The following is a 20,639-nucleotide window of genomic DNA, read 5'->3' on the forward strand; positions in this document are numbered from 1 at the left end:
CTATTTAAATAAGCTATTATAAAAATCTTCTGAGGTTGTGAATATTTTGCGGGTTTTCATTTTTCACGGCAGGAACGGTCCCTAAACCACCTGCTGATAAGAAGGGAGATATATAGCATCAAACAAACAGTATTAATGAGGTACTACAACAGGGCAAAGTCATATTTGGTAGGCAGGAGGCTGCACAAACATGATTATTAAAGATTAAAAAGGTGACTAAGCAGGATAAATGCACATGTTTGATGAATGTATTATTGCAATTATTCACATGTAAAGTGACATGATGTATTTGCATGTCAGTTCAGGTCACATTGCCCGGCAGCAGAGCTCACACTGGCCAGTCGGGGCCAAGCGAGGCAGTGATGCAATAAACGCGGGCGTGCGTGTGTGTGCGTGTGCGCAGGGCCTGGTCAGGTAAAGTAGTGGAGGGAAGGGTAAGCCGTCCTGACATACACGTCTGGATCACAGAGGTTAGCAGCCCGCCGCGGGCTACCATCCGTGTAAGTGTAACCGCGTTTGTTTGTGTGTATCATTTTATGTGTGTGGGGGTGTACAGTCGTGCGTTTCAATGCATGTCAGCATGCCTCATCCTTGCATTAAAAGATGGCTTCATCCGATTAAAAGGGAAAGAAACAACACGAAAAATGTTGAATAGAGAATACAGAAAGCCAAAATAAGCAATTTATATGCAGTGTTGGAACCTATGCCGTTACATTACATAACAAAACTACTTTTTGAGGTAACTTTTAACAAAACCATTTTTCTCATCCTATAACATCCCTATAAAGTTATGTGATGTGATTGTCATTTTACAGATGTCTCTGCTGCGCTCTCACAGAGGGCAGCACGTCCCAGAAGAGGTTATTGATTGGCTAACGTACGGCAAAATGTAAGAGTAAGCCAATCAGAGAGTCTGACTGAGTCGAGCAGGTCTTCAGTTGATTAGTATTCATCTTTTTATTTCATATTGCATAGCAACTTTTTATTGGAAGGCAAGTTTATAAACAAATATGCCTGTCAAAATTTTAGCAAAATTTATGGTTCCACTAAATTTCATAGTTTAAGATGTGAGTTTTCTCTCATTGGACAGCAGAACAACATAAACACTTTTTAAAAATCGTTTTTTATATTTGTTATTTTTTTCAAAGTAAAGTAATTAGTTACTGAAGTCAGTATGCATCTTGCCTAATGCAACATTCCGATATGCTTGCTAAAAGTTAATAAACATGACCATGAATGGAGTTGATTTGCACAGAAATGTTTGATAGTTTCGCTTCAGATAATCATGAATTTCTATGACGACGGAAAATCCCAGATCCAGCCTGTCTAGTTTCTATATGTGTCAATGTATAACTACCCATGCAGTAAGAGTTATGACCTATTTTGCAAGAAATTAAAACTGCGCAGTAATGATCTCTTGCCTCCAGTCATTATTCTGCAACCCAGTCTAGCCATCTCACCTGAATTGAAAACACGCGGGGGACCTGAAAGACTGTGTCCAACATTACTTTTATAATTGAATAACTAGTAATTAGTTACTTTTTCAGAGAAGTAACTATATTTCAAAAGTAACTTGAACAACACTTTATATGTGAGTGTATCATTATACTGTAATTTTCGCACTAAGGCGCACCTGACTATAAGCCGCCACCCACCAAATTTGACACAAAAACGACATCTGTTCATAGATAAGCCGCACTGGACAATAAGCCACAGCTGTCCTCACTGTATTATGGGATATTTACACCAAAATATATTAACCAGGAACACTTTATTTGACAGCGGCATCATACGACTGTCATAAGACCAAATGAACCACCATGAAGCTTTGAACCAATTGGCTGCGAAGCTTCATTGCTACAAGAAGCTTCATTTGGCAATCACTGCTCCCATGGGGGAGCCAGTCAACCTCTGATGCCACCTGCTGTCAACACTGTTGTCGTCCAACATGCCTCTAAGCATGCATTACAGCGCTCCAGCTGTAAATAACAATCAGAATTCATATTCTGTGCTAATTATTTCTTCAGTTACTGTTCCAGTTGTTTCAATGATTGCTAATCATGGTTTTTGGTAACACTATTTCACAGTGGTGCCATAAGACTGTCATTATACAATCATAACATTAGACTGTCATGAGCATTAATGAATGCTTATAACAGATGTGATTTAGTGTTATCCGGCTAATTATGTCAGTTTTGAATAGATGCAAAAGATCCGAGCTGGACAAAAATTGAGTTAGTGACATTATTTGCCGGATGACACTTAAGGCTGTTATGCTTCTGCGGCAGACTTACGCAGCCAAGATAGACATGATTTACGACCCTTCGCCGTAGCCTGATGTGCATCTCCTCAATTTTGTGACTTACCGTTGCGTCAACGCGTGGAGACACGACACAAGTGGACTGTGATTGGTCCGCTCAGACTGTTCTTTCCGGTTCTGTGCAAAATCACTGCCATTTTTAAACATTGTTGTGTTACACAAAAAAATGGACCAAGCTGATGAGAGTATCATCAAAGAGGTCGGCAAGTACGACAACCAACCTCTACAATGTCTCGTCAAGACATTATAAAGATTGCCAAATGGCAAACAATTCGTGAAGATCCACATTCAAGCGTTCCCTCTTGCATTGTTTTTTTTTCCTCTCCGTTGGCATTGTGTAACCGGAAGAAAACTAGTGGAAGTCGAAAAGCGTCCCCCAAAACCGTACAAACACAACGCCACACCCCTCTAGTGGCTTGGCAGTGAATTACGGAGCAACGTGTTCCCTTGCCGCAGAACTATCGAATGCTCATTGACGACGTAGTCGCTTCGCCGTCACCGCAGCGCAGGACCATAACTCAGGCTTTAATGACATCTGTCATTAACATTCAGTAATGCCCATTGTTGTGTGATGTCAAAATTATGAGTCTTATGACACCGCTGTCAAATAAAGTGTTACCTATTATTCCAAATCAACAAATAAGCTGCACAAGACTATTAGCCGAAGGACTCAAAATGAAGAAAATAAGTAGCGGCTTATAGTCTGAAAATTAAGGTAATTGTTTATATATGTATAAGTCGGATTTCACTGTTAAAGTTGAAATTTACGTTAAAATACTACATATAAAAAAGCTAAAATACTGATGTGCATTGTGTTTTCAATGCCGTCTCTAAACCCACCATGTGACTAGAGAAAGAGAGGGAGCGGTGGGAGGTGTTTTATTTTTGTTAGCTTCGGCTATGGCTAAGTAGTAGTCATGTTCCGTGCTTTTGGTCGCAAATAAACCATTGAACACTAACAAAGTTGGTGTTGTACTTGCATGCGGTACAATACATTAATTTACAAAAATAACATGTTGTATTTGACGTTACTGTTGCGAGGTGGATGAAATAGGAGATCAGGTTGTGGGAGCTACTGTTGAAGAAACATTTTCACAGACTGTTGGCGACGTAATGTCTGTGTCAACAAAAAACTATGAACGCAACATATCTTCACCGATGTTCATCGGTGTGTCCCCTTTAGCCGATCTTTTAATGAAGTTAAGCATTATTGCTGTCATTGCTTTTATTTTGCTGGACCAGCTTTGCTAGAAGACCCAGCTTTCTTCCTTGGGGCCATAATGTGAAAAAAGAAGGGCAAAAACCACAAAGATAGTCCTGGCGCACAAACACAGACAAACACTATGCACTAGCTGGGGACAAAATTGTATCGTTAAATCGAAACGTTATAGGCCGAGGACATCGAACCCGAGGACTCCCTATATGTACACAGATCCAACATTTACAAAATCTCTTATATAAAAATTCCTAGAACAGAACTTGATTGAGTTTCTATATTTAAATAAATGTAGTGGTGCGACATTGTGGCCCCCACAAAGAACTATGTAAATGTTTTTTGAGGTGTTCCACATGGGTAGTTTTGTAGTGCCGTATTTCCATTTTGCTTTCCTTGTTTATTGAGCTTGCGGTTAAAAGAAAATGTATGTTCAATAAGTAGCTAATTTATATTCCACCTCTAGCTCCCTTTTTTCAGCATAACAATACAGATACGGTATATACAAATAATAACAAATAAAACAGGGCTAATGGTGTATGCATTAGTTTCAGCGAGGAAGAAGACATGTTAGACCATTTCTTTTATAATTTCTTTTTTATGTGTGGTATTTTGTTTGCATCTTAGTTTGAAGAATACTTTCTTTTGCATTCCCAATGATGGATGACATGTATGTGTCCCAGAGACTGGGTGTGTGCCAGACCCCATTATAGTAACAGTCAATGTACAGCGGTTCTTTGTTTTGATGGTTGTTGTTATTTTAGTAGACTGTCAAGGCCACCAAACATTATTCCTTTGTCCTATTATGTTGATAAGACGTTCAATTTCGCTCTCGAAAAAATTTTGTTTTTGTTTTGTTTGCTGTCAGAAGACACCCTCCACCCTTCGCATTGATGACAGACAAGGCAGGATCCACTTATCTAAGGCTAGGTTCGTACCGCAGGTATATAAGTTTTTTTTGCGTGCCCGTTCTGTTTTCATAGCCCCTAAATGTAGTCGCAGTCCGACATGCGCTGATAAAACTGACCCGCATTCGCAGAAGCATCAAAACAAATGACTACTCGTGCTGGCTCTGTCTTTCTAGGACATAAGTATGAGTATGTGATTATGTTATTTTAAAATGAGAAACATTGCTATGTGAGTCATAACATTAATTCACATATACATTAGTGCATTAATAAATAGTTATTAATGTATACTGTTACGAGTAAGTGATTGTTATTTTAAAATGTGAAACATTGCTCTGTGAGTCATTGGGTGCTGCTAACCTAACTTTAAGTATGGTATTATTTCACGTGAACGCAACTCATAAGTATTACTAACCTTAATTAACAATTACTGAATGTTTTTTGGACCTTTATTGTAAAGTGTAGCACACATGTCCCTTATCTAAGGAATTATACATGCTTAAGCCCCCCCGTAACCTTTATTAACCATTACTGAATGCTTTTTGGAGCCTTATTGTAAAGTGTAACACATTTGTTCCTTAACTAAGAAATTATAAATGCTAAGTTAACAAACCCTAAACCTAAACCCTAACCCTATATAAGCCTATATATTTAATTTTAACAAACCATTAGTTATTGTCTGGTTATGCATTAACTAATGCATTAACTAATGTATTCGCGAATGCATTAACTCGTGTTAATATATTCATAAATAACACATAAGCAGTTATATTAATTATTGTAATGTTACATAAACATGAGTTATTGTCTAAAAATGCATTAACTATTAATTAAGGGACCCTTATTGTAAAGTGTTACAAAAGCATAAAAAAAAAAAAAAAAAAACTACACATGCTGGCTGTATGTTATTCCAGGGGGATCATATTTTGATTTCCAAAAAGGGTACACAAATAACAGACATTAATAATCCCCGTTTAGAGTTATATTCAAAGTTTATATGGACTGATAGAACGCATACACGCACTGTGCGTGCGTGACTTACGCACATAAGCCTTACATGTGTGTGTCAGTTTGCCCCAACTCGGACATGTAAGAAATACTGAAATATTGCTCATTTGGCGCACAGAAAGAAAACTGAGCATGATCAGGCTTATCCGTTTCTTCATTTTATTCTTTTATGTGGTCTAGCCCGCCTCCTGCGTAAAAGCCGAGTTAATGGTAGGCGTTAACTCTAATACACAGCTACATCACTGCCGTCCTGCCTCCCGCTCTCACTGTTTGCTGACGTAATTGCTCCATGAATTCCGATTTGGGAGACTTGACAGTTCAGACCGCCACCACATTCTGGAAAAATGTGGTCCAGATCGGATTTGAACCACATACAAAAGTGACCCAGATCGGATTTGAAATGGTCCACTTCCATGTAACTTGTCATGTTCAGACATTCAAGCTAATGCCTCATTCAAGTTGGACAAACACAAAAAAATCAGATTTGTGCATTGAGACCTGTGGTATGAACCTAGCCTTAGTGACTTATTCTTTGTCAAGCTAGATTTTTTTCCCGCCATTTTCAGCTTTAGTCTAAGTACAGATTTAGTAAGCTTACTACTACAAACTCTTTAGTAAGTAAGCGCCTGGTGTATTATACACTTTTACAGCACCCTGCTGCACTAAATTCTGCATAGTATCTAAGACCTGTGGTATGAACCTAGCCCTAGTGACTTATGATTTGTCAAGCTAGATTTTTTCCCGCCATTTTCAGCTTTAGTCTAAGTACAGATTTAGTAAGCTTACTACTACAAACTCTTTAGTAAGTAAGCCCCTGGTGTATTATACACTTTTACAGCACTCTGCTGCACTAAATTCTGCATAGTATCTAAGACCTGTGGTATGAACCTAGCCCTAGTGACTTATGATTTGTCAAGCTAGATTTTTTCCCGCCATTTTCAGCTTTAGTCTAAGTACAGATTTAGTTACCTTACTACTACAAACTCTTAAGTAAGACCCCTGGTGTATTATACACTTTTGTAGCACTCTGCTGCACTAAATTCTGCATAGTATCTAGATGTGTGGCAAACTGGAACAGGAGGAAAAGAGAAAGATTTGGTTTTAGTGGGTTAGCTTGGAAGTGAGCGGCCCTCTTCCATCATTGACTTCCTCGTGACACGCTGCCTCAGCCTTTTTTCGCCTCTATAATTTAAACTCCGTAGTGAAAACGTGGGCCAAAAATAGCGGCACTATCATCTGCTCCGTATGTTAACATCCTGCAGCTGCCAACGGCCATTGTGGAGGCGCACAGGACAACCAGAATTACCCAGAATGCAGTACTCCAATGCTGCTGTTTATTGGTCGCTTGTAATGACTTGAAATTGTTTTGATTATCCAAACCTGGCTAAAGAAAGATGAGAAGGTTTGGACATCGTTCAACTTCAGAATTGCCCCTTTTTAATGTTACGCGCATGCCAAATTTGTCAGAACACCGGCAATGTGCGGCAAAAAAATACAGCAAATATACACGACGGGGCTAAAAACAAATGTTGTTTTAAAGTGCAGGGAAAATATAACTCACCCGCTGAATCAGTGGGAGGCCTGAGCTTGTTTCGTTGAGACGAGATGGTCCCGAGATGGGAGAGTGAGAGAAGCCCACTTCACAAAGTTACGATGTTGGAAATTGTAGCACAGTTTTCAGTGCTCTCCTAGCGATGTTGGGATATTCCGAAATAGAGCTGTGAATCTTTGGGCACCTAACAATTCGACTACGATTACGATTCAGAGGCTCTGATTCAATTATAAAACGATTTATTTATTTATTTATTTTTTTAAATGTTTTGTACATTAGTTCCCAAATTGTTCAAAAATCCTCTCAGGCTAAACCAAACTACTATTTCAGTATCAAGTTAACATATAACAGTAAACAAATATACAAAAATAACAGTAAATAAAAAAACTCCAGTCCCTATTCTGTATCAGCAGCTTTAAACTACATTCAATTAATTTAATGTTGTGAATCAACTGTTACAGTTGTTAAAATTGCTCCCATTATTCCATAATTTCCCTTCTGTCTACTTTTGTCAAAGTTTTAAAACTATTTCATCATTTAAAGATAGATTCAAGACAAGATTCTGCCGATTGAGGAGTATTTTAGATAAAAAGTTAATTAGGTTCACTACAACAGAGCCTTCTAGAGAGGTCTACTGCTTTAAGATGGCGGCTGTTTACTTAGGCCGGAAAGTGTCATTTCACATCTTTGTTCAATAATACATGTTCTAACACCGACATCGTTTGTCACTTTGCATCTAACTACATATATATGATATCTACTGTAGCCGTATGTTTGTAGCAACTAGCAACTGGGCGTTGTTTGTAGCGGCTGTCAGCCACAGTCAGGTATGATTGTTTTTTTTTTAATCTAGCGGCATGAGTTGAACATGATATTTACTCTCGGTCCGTTCCTCATTGCGTCCCACTGTGTTATAATTCCGCTTTACCTGGTATAATTCAATAATCGGAATTTGGATATTTGTGAATTGTTCTCGAATCTTCCACGGCCGAATCGTGAATAATCTAAGAATCGGAAATTTTGCACGCCTCTATTCCGATATGACTTTAATCCAGAACCTTGGTAGAGTTCTTGTCTCAAATGTACGTGTAAGGTCACAGTGATTTGCGATCTCTACGAGCTGATATTCCTGTTGCACAGACATGCTTGAATCACTCGGTTTATTCATATATGGATCAGGAATCCACTCCTTCGCAGTTCGTGGGTCTTTAGTGATTGGGAAGTAGCATAGATTTTGTTTTCTTTGAGGTTGTAGGCTCATCTTCTGGCTCATCAGGTGCCCTTTTTTCCTGTAAAAAATATGTCCAAAGACGTCTGTTCAAAGCCTGTGGGGGCTAATTATTTCCGGGAACAAATGTGATGCCCCCACCGTACGTCTTACATCTTTATCGAGGACAAGCGCACATAGATATACAAAACAAGATGTACTTCTAGCAGTCCAATCAGTGGATTTCTATGAAGACATTCTATCCTGTAGTATTATATCTAGAGTAGTCACACGCCAAAGTTAATTTGGCCAGAATGCAGTCGTTTATAAGTTATTATTTCTTTGCGGCCCGTTAGTAAATGCGTACCGGTCCGCGGCTCGGCGTTTGGGGACCCCTGGGCTATTAGACTCACTTTTGGACATGGACCTCAATGCATACGTGGTAATGACAGTAAGGGTGTGACCAGGAGGAACATCTTCCACGACCTGAACCAAAAACTGACAGTTCTCAGCTCCGACTGGATGCTGTTGAAGTGTCCTTGAGCCAGACGATGAACCTTAAATTGCTCCCAGTGGGCATGAGAACATCTTGCATGGGAGTAGCAACCTCTAACAGTGTGTAGATTGGTGAAAATGAACCTGTAAGGAGCTTTGAGTAAAGTAATGATGTCGATAAAAGTCCTCTCTATTTACCATATGTTCAAACATATGGTTGTCCATACGTGCATTTGGCATTAGGACACCCAAGGCAACAGTTCAATAATTCACCTTGTTCATTGTACAGCTTCATGGGAGTGGGGAGCAATGCTGCTGACCTCCATTTGAGATGTTCAGAGTCAGTGGGGAAATACTTTGGTTGAAGTCACCTCACTACCTAAATCGACCTTCTACGGCTGGACCCTTGGGGTGGATGAGATCTATCCCGATTTCCTGGAGGCTCTGGATATTGTGGGATTGTCCTGGTTGACATGCCTCGGCAATATCACATGTGTTCCATCTACATGGGGATCATATTTGTCCGAGAGAGGTGGCAGCGACTGATCATTTACGGCTTGTCCTCATAGTTTGAATGGATTTGACATCAATCTCTGTCAATGACAGCCAATGGTTTACAATGAAGGCCACGGTATGTGTATAGCTTGCTTTTATCTACACAAACAAAGCAGCTCGATTGTTCTTAGAGAACACACAGAGAGAAAGATAATGTCATCATTATTACTGACACGCTGAGTCTGCCACATGTCCACTTCTTGCAGACAAACATCTATTTTAAAGCCTCAGTCTATTCAAGATGTATTGATCCAAGCCGCAGGTATAGTAAAGTCCATTTCACACATACACAGAGAAAATATATGGTCAAAAATAGTATTGCTATTAAACATACACACTAACACATTCACACACACAGTAAAGTAAACACGATGACTTTGTGGAAAACAGCGTGGTATCCTCGCAGGAGCACATTATCATCTTATCCTGGTGTTTTTGAGCCGCCACACAGTGGGCGTCGTGACCAAACATGACAGACCTGAGCAATCAGGTATCAGTTACTGTTAGGGACTACCTGCTGCAGGTTTATCTACACATTATAGAGAAAAAAAAAATTACTCTGTAATATTGTATTATATGTTTTATTCAATTGTCAAGGAAGAGGTGGACAGTTCAGTCCACTCAGTCTTATCTGTGAGTGTGTAGCAAACTTAATATCTTCAATTTTATCAGCCAGCAAAAGTGTTTGTGCACAACACAAACAAAGTAGGGGACTATGTCAGTATTCACTTTGACATTGTATACTTAAAAACACAGTAGTGTACACAAGAGGCGGTCATAGGCTTACCTCTATCGCTTGTCCAACCGGCTTCTGCAGTTCCCTAACTCCAACGCATTTTGACAATCTTTGACCTCAAACTCATTATCGTTTGCCAGCGTCAATATGGCAATGATATCTCATGCGTGCCGGATTTTTCGGCAAATAAGTGAACACCCTGTCTGCCATTGACGGTGCTAGACGTCCAATCCATTTGGACTGGAACAAAACGTCTAGCGCCATCCATAGCACTGAAACATTAGCATTCAAAGCCAGTCCTCCCAGTCTATGGCTAGGTTCATACTGCAGGTCTTAATTAGAGCTGAAACGAATACTCAAGCAACTCTAGTAACTCGAGTTTAAAAACTGATCCGAGTAATTTTATTCACCTCGAGGTTTAATTTTGCCAGCTCTAAGCATCACGTTTTGCCCGGACTACTTTTAATGCGGGACAACGTGCTGACGTCACGTGCGTAGAGGAAGAAGCAATAAAAAAAAAAAAAAAAAAATTAAATAACTGCAGCCGACAGCCGCTACAAACTACGCCGACGTTGCTAAAAACTACGCCCGCATGATGCTAGTGTGGTAGCAGGTAGTGTCCGATGAGTCTCATAGATATCGCATGCATTTAGGACTAGATGGAAAATGACAGACTCAGCCGCGTCTGGGCAGCATTAGTAAACAGCTGCGATCTTTAAGCAGGAGACTTCTCATCGCTAATAAATATAACGTTACTGTCACTCGCTCACGCAACGTTAGCCCTTCGAAAGGCTAGGTTTCTATTGATTCTGACCACTGTCGATGTGTGGCTAACGTGTCTTACGTACAGGTTTTATCCAATTACTCCATTAATCGATAGAATTTTCAGTCGATTACTCGATTACTAAAATATTCGATAGCTGCAGCCCTAGTCTTAATGCACGAATCCGATTTTTTTGTGGGGTTTTTTGGACTCGAGAGAGGCATTAACTTGACGCATGGAAGTGGACCATTTCAAATTCGATCTGGGTCACTTTCGTATGTGGTTTAAATCCGATCTGGGCTGCATTTTTCCAGAAAGTGGTGGCGGTCTGAACTGTCAAGTCTCCCAAATCGAAATTCATGCAATAATTATGTCAGTAAAGAGCGAGAGCGGCACGCAAGACTGCAGCGATGTTGCTGTTCATTAGCGTTAGCGCCTAGCTTTTACTCTGCAGGAGGCAGGCTTGACCACAGTCATAAAAAATACATTGAAGAAAAGGATAAACCTGATAATGCTCGGTTTCTTACTGTGTGCCAAATGAGCAATATTACAAGTCCAAGTCGGAGCAAACTGACGCACACACATAAGGCTTATGTGTGTGCGTCATGCAAGCACAGTGCGTGGTTATTTGTTTTGATGATACTGCGCATGCGGGTCAGTTGGTGCGGCGCGTGTTGGACTGTGAATTAGTGCACATGCGAAATACTTGAACGGGCTAAATGGACAAAGGTAGTCTGAACATGCACACCAAAAAAAAAAAAAAATTGGAATTGTGCATTGAGACCTGCAGTATGAACCTAGCCTAAGGGGCCGTTTACATAGTGACTCTCCAAGAATACGAAACGAGAATACGAAAAATTACAAATTTGCATTAATATGGCTCCATCTCCATTCGAACAATGTCGCAATTATGCATGAAAACGGTGTAATATTCATGCCACGCCCTAGGGGGCAGTGCAAATTTACAATGTGACAGCCAATGATGCACTTTGACCCCAACAACCTCCTCAGCCCGGAAGACAACATGCCCGCCCACTCAAGCAATGGAATTTTTGTTTCGCTCCAAAAGAAACAAAAATATAAACATTCAACACATTTAAATTACAAATATTTTAAAGACAGTAAATCAAAGCCGACGTTCCGATTATTTTTGCTATTTTTACGGTTTAGTAGCAACGCTGCTCACGCCCATTGTGACGTGTGGGAGTGTTGACGTTATCGGCACAGGAGCTTTCCATTGATACGGATGCGGAGCAAGGCCTCGCAATCGAATTTTCCCACTTTGGAGCCTGCATTCAATGGTTTGCGCGTTCGCCTTTCATCTTCGCCGACACCATATAAAGGTGAGGTCATTCCGCAACACAGTCATTGCGTCTTGGTGTCGCAGAGTCGCCATGTAAACTGCCCCTAAGTGTATTGGATGTCTATTGTTTTCAATTGAAGCAAAAGAGTTCATTTGGCGTCGCCTCTTTGTAATTTTAAGGTACTTGCGTGTCACTTCTTGTAGATTTTGAGGTATCCCAATGTCATTTCCTGTAGTTTTTTTTAAATTTCCAGGTAACTTCCTGTTGATTTCAGGTAATTTTCTTTTGTTTCGAGGAATTTTTGGGTCACTTCATTTAATCCATTTTGATTGGGAGGGGCCGAATAAACTAATGTGACTGCGGACATAAAAGTGACCCTGGTCCACGAACTTCGGGTTTTACGGTGCCAATATGAAAAAAAATGTAATTCTGTATTTATGGTATGAATGAGCTACAACGTGCCTGTCAGGCAGAACAACCCCGAATTAGACCCGCGATCTATCCAGCCACACTAATTTGACAGCTACCTTTCAAGAAGCGAATGTTCTTACTAGCTTAGAAGAGGCTAACAACAAAATTCTTTCCATGGAGATAAAGCAAATGTTTTAGCATTTCTCAGAATTCTTCCATGCACTTGAATTCATTTTCCGTCCACCAAGTAGCATGCGGCTTATGCCTTTGCATACAAGCTTGTCTGCCGTGATGCCTCATTAGCCATCAGGACTCATCCTTGATTGGAGCCAGCTCTGGGCCAACGTGATAATTGCCATCTCCTAAATAATTACAGCCCCAGAGTTTCTTAGCGAGGTAAGTAATGAACTAATCCACCAAAGTAGCTCATTATGGGTAGTGTGCGGCTAATGCTACTCTATGTCACATGAACGTGCACAGAAAGGAAGAAAGCCTTTTACTCTGAGGCGACATTGCATATTGTTAAAACAATGTAAGTAAGCTTGTTAGATAACTTGCACATTTTTACAAAACTATAGCGGCTGACGTTCCCAAGCTATTTAGCATGAATTCCAGTCCCCAAATTAGTCGAGAGTGCACTGTGGATCATTAGCACGAGCCATGACCGTCCCTTTAAAACATGATAATTACATACCTTTCATGCCAAATTTGGAGCGCCGTCCATATTTGTTGATGAGCACGAAAAGGACGAGGAGAAGGACACAGGCGAAGCCTGCCAGGCCCACAGCGATAGAGACCTGTACCAATGAAAGAAAGATGCACTCATGTTAAGATTTATATTTTATAATATACTGTACACTGTCGCCTTGAGATATGATTCAAAATTTTTATAGCCTCCAGATGAATTAATATTAGTCATATCATAGACATCATCATTATTGACGGGTCAGGTCGGCCATGCACTGCGCAACTCCTTCAAGCAGGGGGCCGCCCACATCAAGAGCTATTCACAAACACTCGCACGCAGAGAACTAACGGTGGATTTCGGTTCAAAAAGTACGAAAGCTGTACCACATACAAACAGGAAGGATTGTCTCAGGAGTGATTTGTTCGAGGATTGAAGGTATTTATTACATTTTTCGTACCATGCATTTTGAAAAAAATGGAGAAATTAACCGCTAAGGCATTGGCATCATAGTTCGCAATATTTACGTTAAAAAAATGATACCTGCACGTTTTTTTTTGGGTTTTTTTGCTTTCAACCTAAGAATCGAGACCGTTTGACGTCTATATATATATAAAGAATTCAGGGATTTTAGCATTTATTCTCGAGAATTTCAACCTATAAAGCTCTTTGTTGTGGTAAGGCGGCACCACAGTGAACTTAAAGACGAGCCGCACACTCGACATATTTACGTAAAATAAATGCTACCTCTTAGTTTTTTTATTTCTGCTTTTAACCAAGAATCGAAACTGTTTTACGTCCATATCTAAAAATAATTCAGGGATTTAAGCATTTATTCACGAGAATTTCAACATAAAAAAGCTCTTTGTTGTGGTAAGGCGGCGCCACAGTGAACTTAAAGACGAGTCGCACATTCGACATATTTACGTAAAATAAATGCTACGTGCACGGTTTATTTTGCTTTTAACCAAGAATCGAGACTGTTTTACGTCCATACAGTGAGGCAAATAAGTATTTAGTCAACCACCAATTGTGCAAGTTCTCCGACTTGAAAAGATTAGAGAAGCCTGTAATTGTCAACATGGGTAAACCTCAACCATGAGAGACAGAATGTGGAAAAAAAAAAACAGAAAATCACATTGTTTGATTTTTAAAGAATTTATTTCCAAATTACAGTGGAGAATAAGTATTTGGTCACCTACAAACAAGCAAGATTTCTGGCTTTCAAAGAGGTCTAACTTCTTCCAACGAGGTCTAACGAGGCTCCACTCGTCACCTGTATTAATCGCACCTGTTTTAACTCATTATCGGTATAAAAGACACCTGTCCACAATCTCAGTCAGTCACACTCAAAACTACACTATGGCCGAGACCAAAGAGCTGTTGAAGGACACCAGAGACAAAATTGTAGACCTGCACCAGGCTGGGAAGACTGATTCTGCAATAGGTAAAACGTTTGGTGTAAAGAAATCAACTGTTAGAGCAATTATTAGAAAATGGAAAACATACAAGACCACTGATAATCTCCCTCGTTCTGGGGCTCCATGCAAGATCTCACACCGTGGCGTCACAATGATAACAAGAACGGTGAGCAAAAATCCCAGAACCACACGGGGGGACCTAGTGAATGACCTACAGAGAGCTGGGACCACAGTAACAAAGGCTACTATCAGTAACACAATGCGCCGCCAGGGACTCAAATCCTGCATTGCCAGACGTGTCCCCCTGCTGAAGCCAGTACACGTCCACGCCAGTCTGCGGTTCGCTAAAGAGCATTTGGATGATCCAGAAGAGGACTGGGAGAATGTGTTGAGATCAGATGAAACCAAAATAGAACTTTTTGGTAGAAACACAGGTTCTCGTATTTGGAGGAGAAAGAATACTGAATAGCATCCCAAGAACACCATACCCTCTGTGAAGCATGGGGGTGGAAACATCATGCTTTGGGGCTGTTTTTCTGCAAAGGTACCAGGACGACTGATCTGTGTAAAAGAAAGAATGAATGGGGCCATGTGTCGAGAGATTTTGAGTGAAAATCTCCTTCCATCAGCAAGTGCATTGAAGATGAGACATGGCTGGGTCTTTCAGCATGACAATGATCCCAAACACACAGCCAGGGCAACAAAGGAGTGGCTTCATAAAAAGCATTTGAAGGTCCTGGAGTGGCCTAGCCAGTCTCCAGATCTCAACCCAATAGAAAATCTGTGGAGGGAGTTGAAAGCCCAACAACAGCCCCAAAACAGCACTGCTTTAGAGGAGATCTGCATGGAGGAATGGGCTAAAATACCAGCAACAGTGTGTGAAAAGCTTCTGAAGAGTTTCAGAAAACGTTTGGCCTCCGTTATTGCCAACAAAGGGTACATAAAGTATTGAGATGAATTTTTGGTATTGACCAAGTACTTATTTTCCACCATGATTTGCAAATAAATTCTTCAAAAATCATTTTTTCCACATTCTGTCTCTCATGGTTGACAATTAAAGGCCTCTCTAATATTTTCAAGTGGGAGAGCTTGCACAAATAGTGGTTAAGTAAATACTTATTTACCCCACTGTATCTATAAATAATTCAGGGATTTAAGCATTTATTCACAAGAATTTTCAACGAAAAAAGCTCTTTGTGATTCCACTGTCAGCTTCGACGGCCTCGCCAACAATGCCAATATTTATCGGCCCCATGTCCCATGAATTACATTATGAAGTCTATGGTCATATTTATTCTTCGTCCCCTCAAGCGCTTTTCTCTCACCCTGCATGCTGTTGGATTTTATTTGTATATTTATAATTATTATTATTTTATTATTAATTTATATAATCATACATTGTATTCATTCCTATGTTTATTAGTGTTCCGTCATTTTATTCCATCATTTCCGCATTAAATTGATTGAATGAACTCAATTTTGTATTACATCTATTAATTCAAACTATGCTCTTATAAAAAGATCCCTTGTTTGTTTTTTGTTGTTGTCTCAGCTATATTATATCAAGAGATATATTTTTTTCCATGTAATTTTCACATTTTCAGATGAGACGAGCAAATGAGCAAAAACATATTACATTTAAGTGATTTTTTTTTTTTTTTAATCTCTCTGACTGCCACTCAGTTGCCAAGGTGACACGTTATGTTTCACGGCCAAACAAACCAAGAGAAATTCAAAAGAGAGTAAGGTCGAGGGGCGTAATGTAGCAATTTGTGCTTTTTGTAGCATAAAAATGTAATATGCTAAAAGAATATTTTAATATATTTTTTACAGCCAACAAGATTGCCATTTCTTGGTATTAGTCGTAATGGATTTGCAAAAAATTCTAAGAAGTTGTTTGAAATGTTTTCCTCTAAAAGTAATGTTTTGTGATGTTTTTGAAGAGCACGGGGTGCACGACTAAATTAAAAGCTATGGTTGTCTTTAAAAACAAAAAACAAACTCACCCCGAACGTGTCTTCGTCTGGGCGGCCTGAATCAGAGTCTGTTGGCGCAGAGGGGGCTGCAAAATATGAACACATGGAGAAGTGTTAAGATTATTGTTTCTAGTGAGATTAGATTGCAGCATGCAGGGGGCTACAAGAACACCACCAATATTTAAAAAAGAACATATACTAGTACAAGCATAAACAAGCGCTGCAGAATAGAATCTTTTTTGTTTCATTCAACACTATAGTAACCCTGTAGAAAAAATGTCTTGCTTTTTTGGTGAAGCAATTAAAGAAACAGTGGTATGGATGGAGGAAGGGTAATGATCAGGGATGAAAGTGGGCCGGAACGGTCAGGATCGCAGTTCCGGTATAAGATTCAGGGCCAGAATGCTGTTCTGGTACACGGTGCTTTGATTCTGAAAAAAGTTAAGCTGCCACACATGCATTTCATCTCCGAGAAGAAAACAATCTAATAACATCAGAATTACATGAACAAGTATTAACAATCATAATAAAGTGCTTGTTAAGCGTAATCCGTTTCCACCGATATTTATTTTATTCCACGGACAGCATGGAGGTTTCCCCAACCCAGCTGCTGCAGTTATCTGAGTGACGATGATGAGTCACGTCATTATGCGAATGCACGTAGCAGGGCAAAACGCCTGGACTCATTTATCCGTTCAATTGGCTGACATACTGACGTGTGATCAGCAGAGAGTTACCGGTAGCTCTGATTGGTTCAAATGTGCATGTTTTCTGGAACAGCAAAAAAAAAAAAAAAAAAAAAGGTTGTTGAATTGATGAGACAAAAAAAGGGCAATGCAACATAAAATGGATCAAATCTTTCAGCGCAACGAAAGATTTGAGGAGGCTTATTTATCATATTTAGTTTTATTTGCTCTGATGGGGAGGTTCAGAACATCTTGGCTGCTAATGTGCACTTTGGACTTATAGTTGTTCATTTATGTTAGGCTACCTATTCATTTCCTTATGATTTAAAAAAGTCAATGTTTGCGCGATCTTCAAAATATATTCCATTTCACTCTGTATAATATAAGTCATTTGTACTTATTATTCTGAATGTATGTCGCTTATATCTTTACTGTTAAATTTTTTTTTTTTTTAAAAAGTAAATGTTTACATTAACTTCAATTTTAATATACATCCTATGTTCTTAAGTAGTTAAAATTGAGATTTCACATTTAATATGTGAAGAAATGGGGGAAAATAAAAATTCGGAGTTGGAGGTTGGGGTTATTGCTGTTTTTGTTAACTTTTATTTTGCAAATCATTGAAAAAATACAATTTTGAATGAAAATTAGTTTTTGTATGTGTTATAGAAATAACTGTGCCAAAACAGTTTTCTTTGCATTTCAGTAAGTTTAGGAGGTTTGATCCCCCCACCCCCCCAAAAAAATGAAAATAAATGAATGAAATTTCTGGCTCCGTTTCGACTTTCACGTCGGGGAGTTACGGCATGAAATTCGAGCCACTTTCACCCCTGGTAATGATAGAAATACAGTGCAGTAGTACCTCGAGATACGAAAGCTTCAGTACACAAATAATTTATTTTAATAATTTATTTATTAGTTTTTTGATGCTTTCTTTATGTCATGTTGCCAAAAATTTATTAATTATCCCTTTGTTGCCAAATGTATCACATTTGATACAACTAAAAGTTCATGATTTTGAGACTAATTAAGAATTTTGTCATTTCCTTTTGGAAAAAAAATATGATGAATGCAAGTCAACACATGCATCTGCAGGTTCCATGAGAAAAAAAAAATGGATTTAGCAAGGGTTATAGATATGAGTGCTTATTACACATGACTATTTTTTTTACAAATTTGAAAAAAAGGTTTCATTAGGACCTTACTTTTCAAATTTTGGGATTCTCTGATAATGGCTTCATTTTGCAGGTATTTAAGGGTTAAAAGATAGATAAAACATACTGTAATAGCGAATTCCCGCTTGTAAAAATGCAACAATGTAAGTACGTTTGACTATAAATATTAACAAAAACTACGCACCACACACATAATGCTCATGTATATTAAACAAAAGAATATAACTTATTTAAAACTCACTTATAGCGATGCTTTATCAAGGCATAAACAGTAATATGAAATAGCAAGCAACGGCTAGTAAGCATTTAGAAAACATGCAGTGCTAAAAGACAAGCTAAGAGATAGAGTAGTCATGTGATAACGTTTGTAGAATGAGCTGGAACCTAACAAACTAGTTACACTTAAGCGCCAATAGTTGCAGTATGTCACTATCCACTATTTCCTCCTCCCTGACACTTACTCATTGGTTGACAACCAGTAGGCTGTACTTGATTAACTTATCTGGGTTTTGCACTGATTTTTGCCTGTTTTCAACTGGTATATTTTTGCTCTGCACTTTAGCACTGACATGACCTCATGCTGCTGTTGAATTTTTGCTGTACATATGTCCAAAACTGTGTCAATGTTTACACTTGGTACTGATGGGTATTTATTTTATGGGGTTGCACTTTGCACTTTACCAACTTAGCTGTATGAGCTGGATGGATGCTCCAAACAAAGTTTCGTTGTGCTTTTTTTTTTAACAATGACAATAAATATTCTGAATCTGAATCAATAGGGGGTGACAAAGTCTTACAAATAATGACCGGCAATCTCAAGACATGACAGCAAATTTAATTGGGTGTTTTAGTAGCGCTTTGAATGAATTAGACGATTCACATGTAAAACACAATTCATTATACGAGAAAATCATGATACGTAAGCCACTCCAGAACGGGTAAATTTCTTGAGGTACCAATGTAGTAAATACTGTACTTCTTAGAAGCAGCAGTAGGTCTACACTTTATACCCTATTTTTAGCTAAAATATTTGTACATTAATTTAATCGTTATGGCTGCCATACATGGAGTTTAAGGGGGCCCTAGGGGCCAGTCCCGCCCTGGTGGCCAAAAAGTGTCATTGCATGTAATTGACTTTCCTATATATGATTTTAAAATGAGTTTTCCAGTAAAAATGTGGCTGTATAAGTTGTAAAGCAATAAAACAAATAACAAAAATGAATGAAATGGACAAAAAAGGTATTTTTTATAATGGGTCAAATTATTTTTCGAACAGACCATGTGGCAAGCACCTTAGATGGTCATTTGCTTTGCTTAGCCAAAACCACCCCAGTACCGAAGAGGCAAGGTGAATATACGTCGTTTTTTCAAACCTGAGCTTTCAAAAGCGACAACAACTACTGAGCAAGAACCGAGGATTGAAAATGTTGAAATGCCAGAGACCACCGTCAAAATGGTGAGCAGAGTTTCAATTTGCCCCACTAAAGATGCTAATTGTACAACAGAGTCACAGCCGGTGTCTTTCCAATGTAGATACCCACATCAAAAATTGTATCCCCTGGCTACGGGAGCGCACACAAGAATGATGATTCAACTTATTATTATGAATATTCTTGTAAGTTACCGTAATTTTGCGCACTATAAGGCGCACTTGACTGTAAGCCGCCACCCAACAAATTTGACACGAAAACGGCATTTGTTCATAGATAAGCCACATTGGACTATAAACCGCATCAGTCCTCACTGTGTTATGGGATATTTACACCAAAAGATATTAACTGGTAACACTATATTTGACAGCGGCATCATACGACTGTCATAAGAAAAAATGAATGACCATGAAGCTTTACACCAATTGGCTGCAAAGCGCCATTGCTTCAAGAAGCAACATTTGGCAACCACTGCTCCCTTGGAGGAGACCGTCAACCTCTGCTTCCACCTCCTGTCAACACAGTTGTTGTCCAACGTGCCTCCTAGCATGCATTGCAGTGCTACAGAGGAAAAAAACTATTAAAATACATGTTCTGTGCTAATTATTTCTTCAGTTACTGTTCCAGTTGTTTCATGAATTGCTTGTTATGGTATTTGGTAACACTTTATTTGACAGTGGTGTCATATGAATGTCATGGGACAATCATAATTATGACATGATACTGTCATGAGCATTAATAAATGCTTATGACAGATGTCATTTAGTGTTATCCAACAAATTATCTCACTTTTG

General features: G+C 39.1%; 1 protein-coding gene across 5 annotated transcripts in view; it reads right to left on the minus strand.

Annotated features, from left to right (window-relative positions):
- Positions 1-20,639, minus strand: part of ntrk3b (neurotrophic tyrosine kinase, receptor, type 3b) — a 663,222-nt gene that overhangs the window by 229,633 nt on the left and 412,950 nt on the right. For all 5 annotated transcript variants that reach the window (XM_057850063.1, XM_057850090.1, XM_057850072.1 and 2 more), the window contains 2 exons: positions 16,585-16,640; positions 13,167-13,269 (listed from right to left, as the gene is read on the minus strand). In XM_057850063.1, the coding sequence (XP_057706046.1) occupies positions 13,167-13,269; positions 16,585-16,640 (159 nt within the window). The remainder of the gene's footprint in view (positions 1-13,166; positions 13,270-16,584; positions 16,641-20,639) is intronic.

The sequence above is a fragment of the Corythoichthys intestinalis genome, chromosome 1, assembly GCF_030265065.1.
Source record: "Corythoichthys intestinalis isolate RoL2023-P3 chromosome 1, ASM3026506v1, whole genome shotgun sequence".
In the NCBI taxonomy this organism is placed as follows: domain Eukaryota; kingdom Metazoa; phylum Chordata; class Actinopteri; order Syngnathiformes; family Syngnathidae; genus Corythoichthys; species Corythoichthys intestinalis.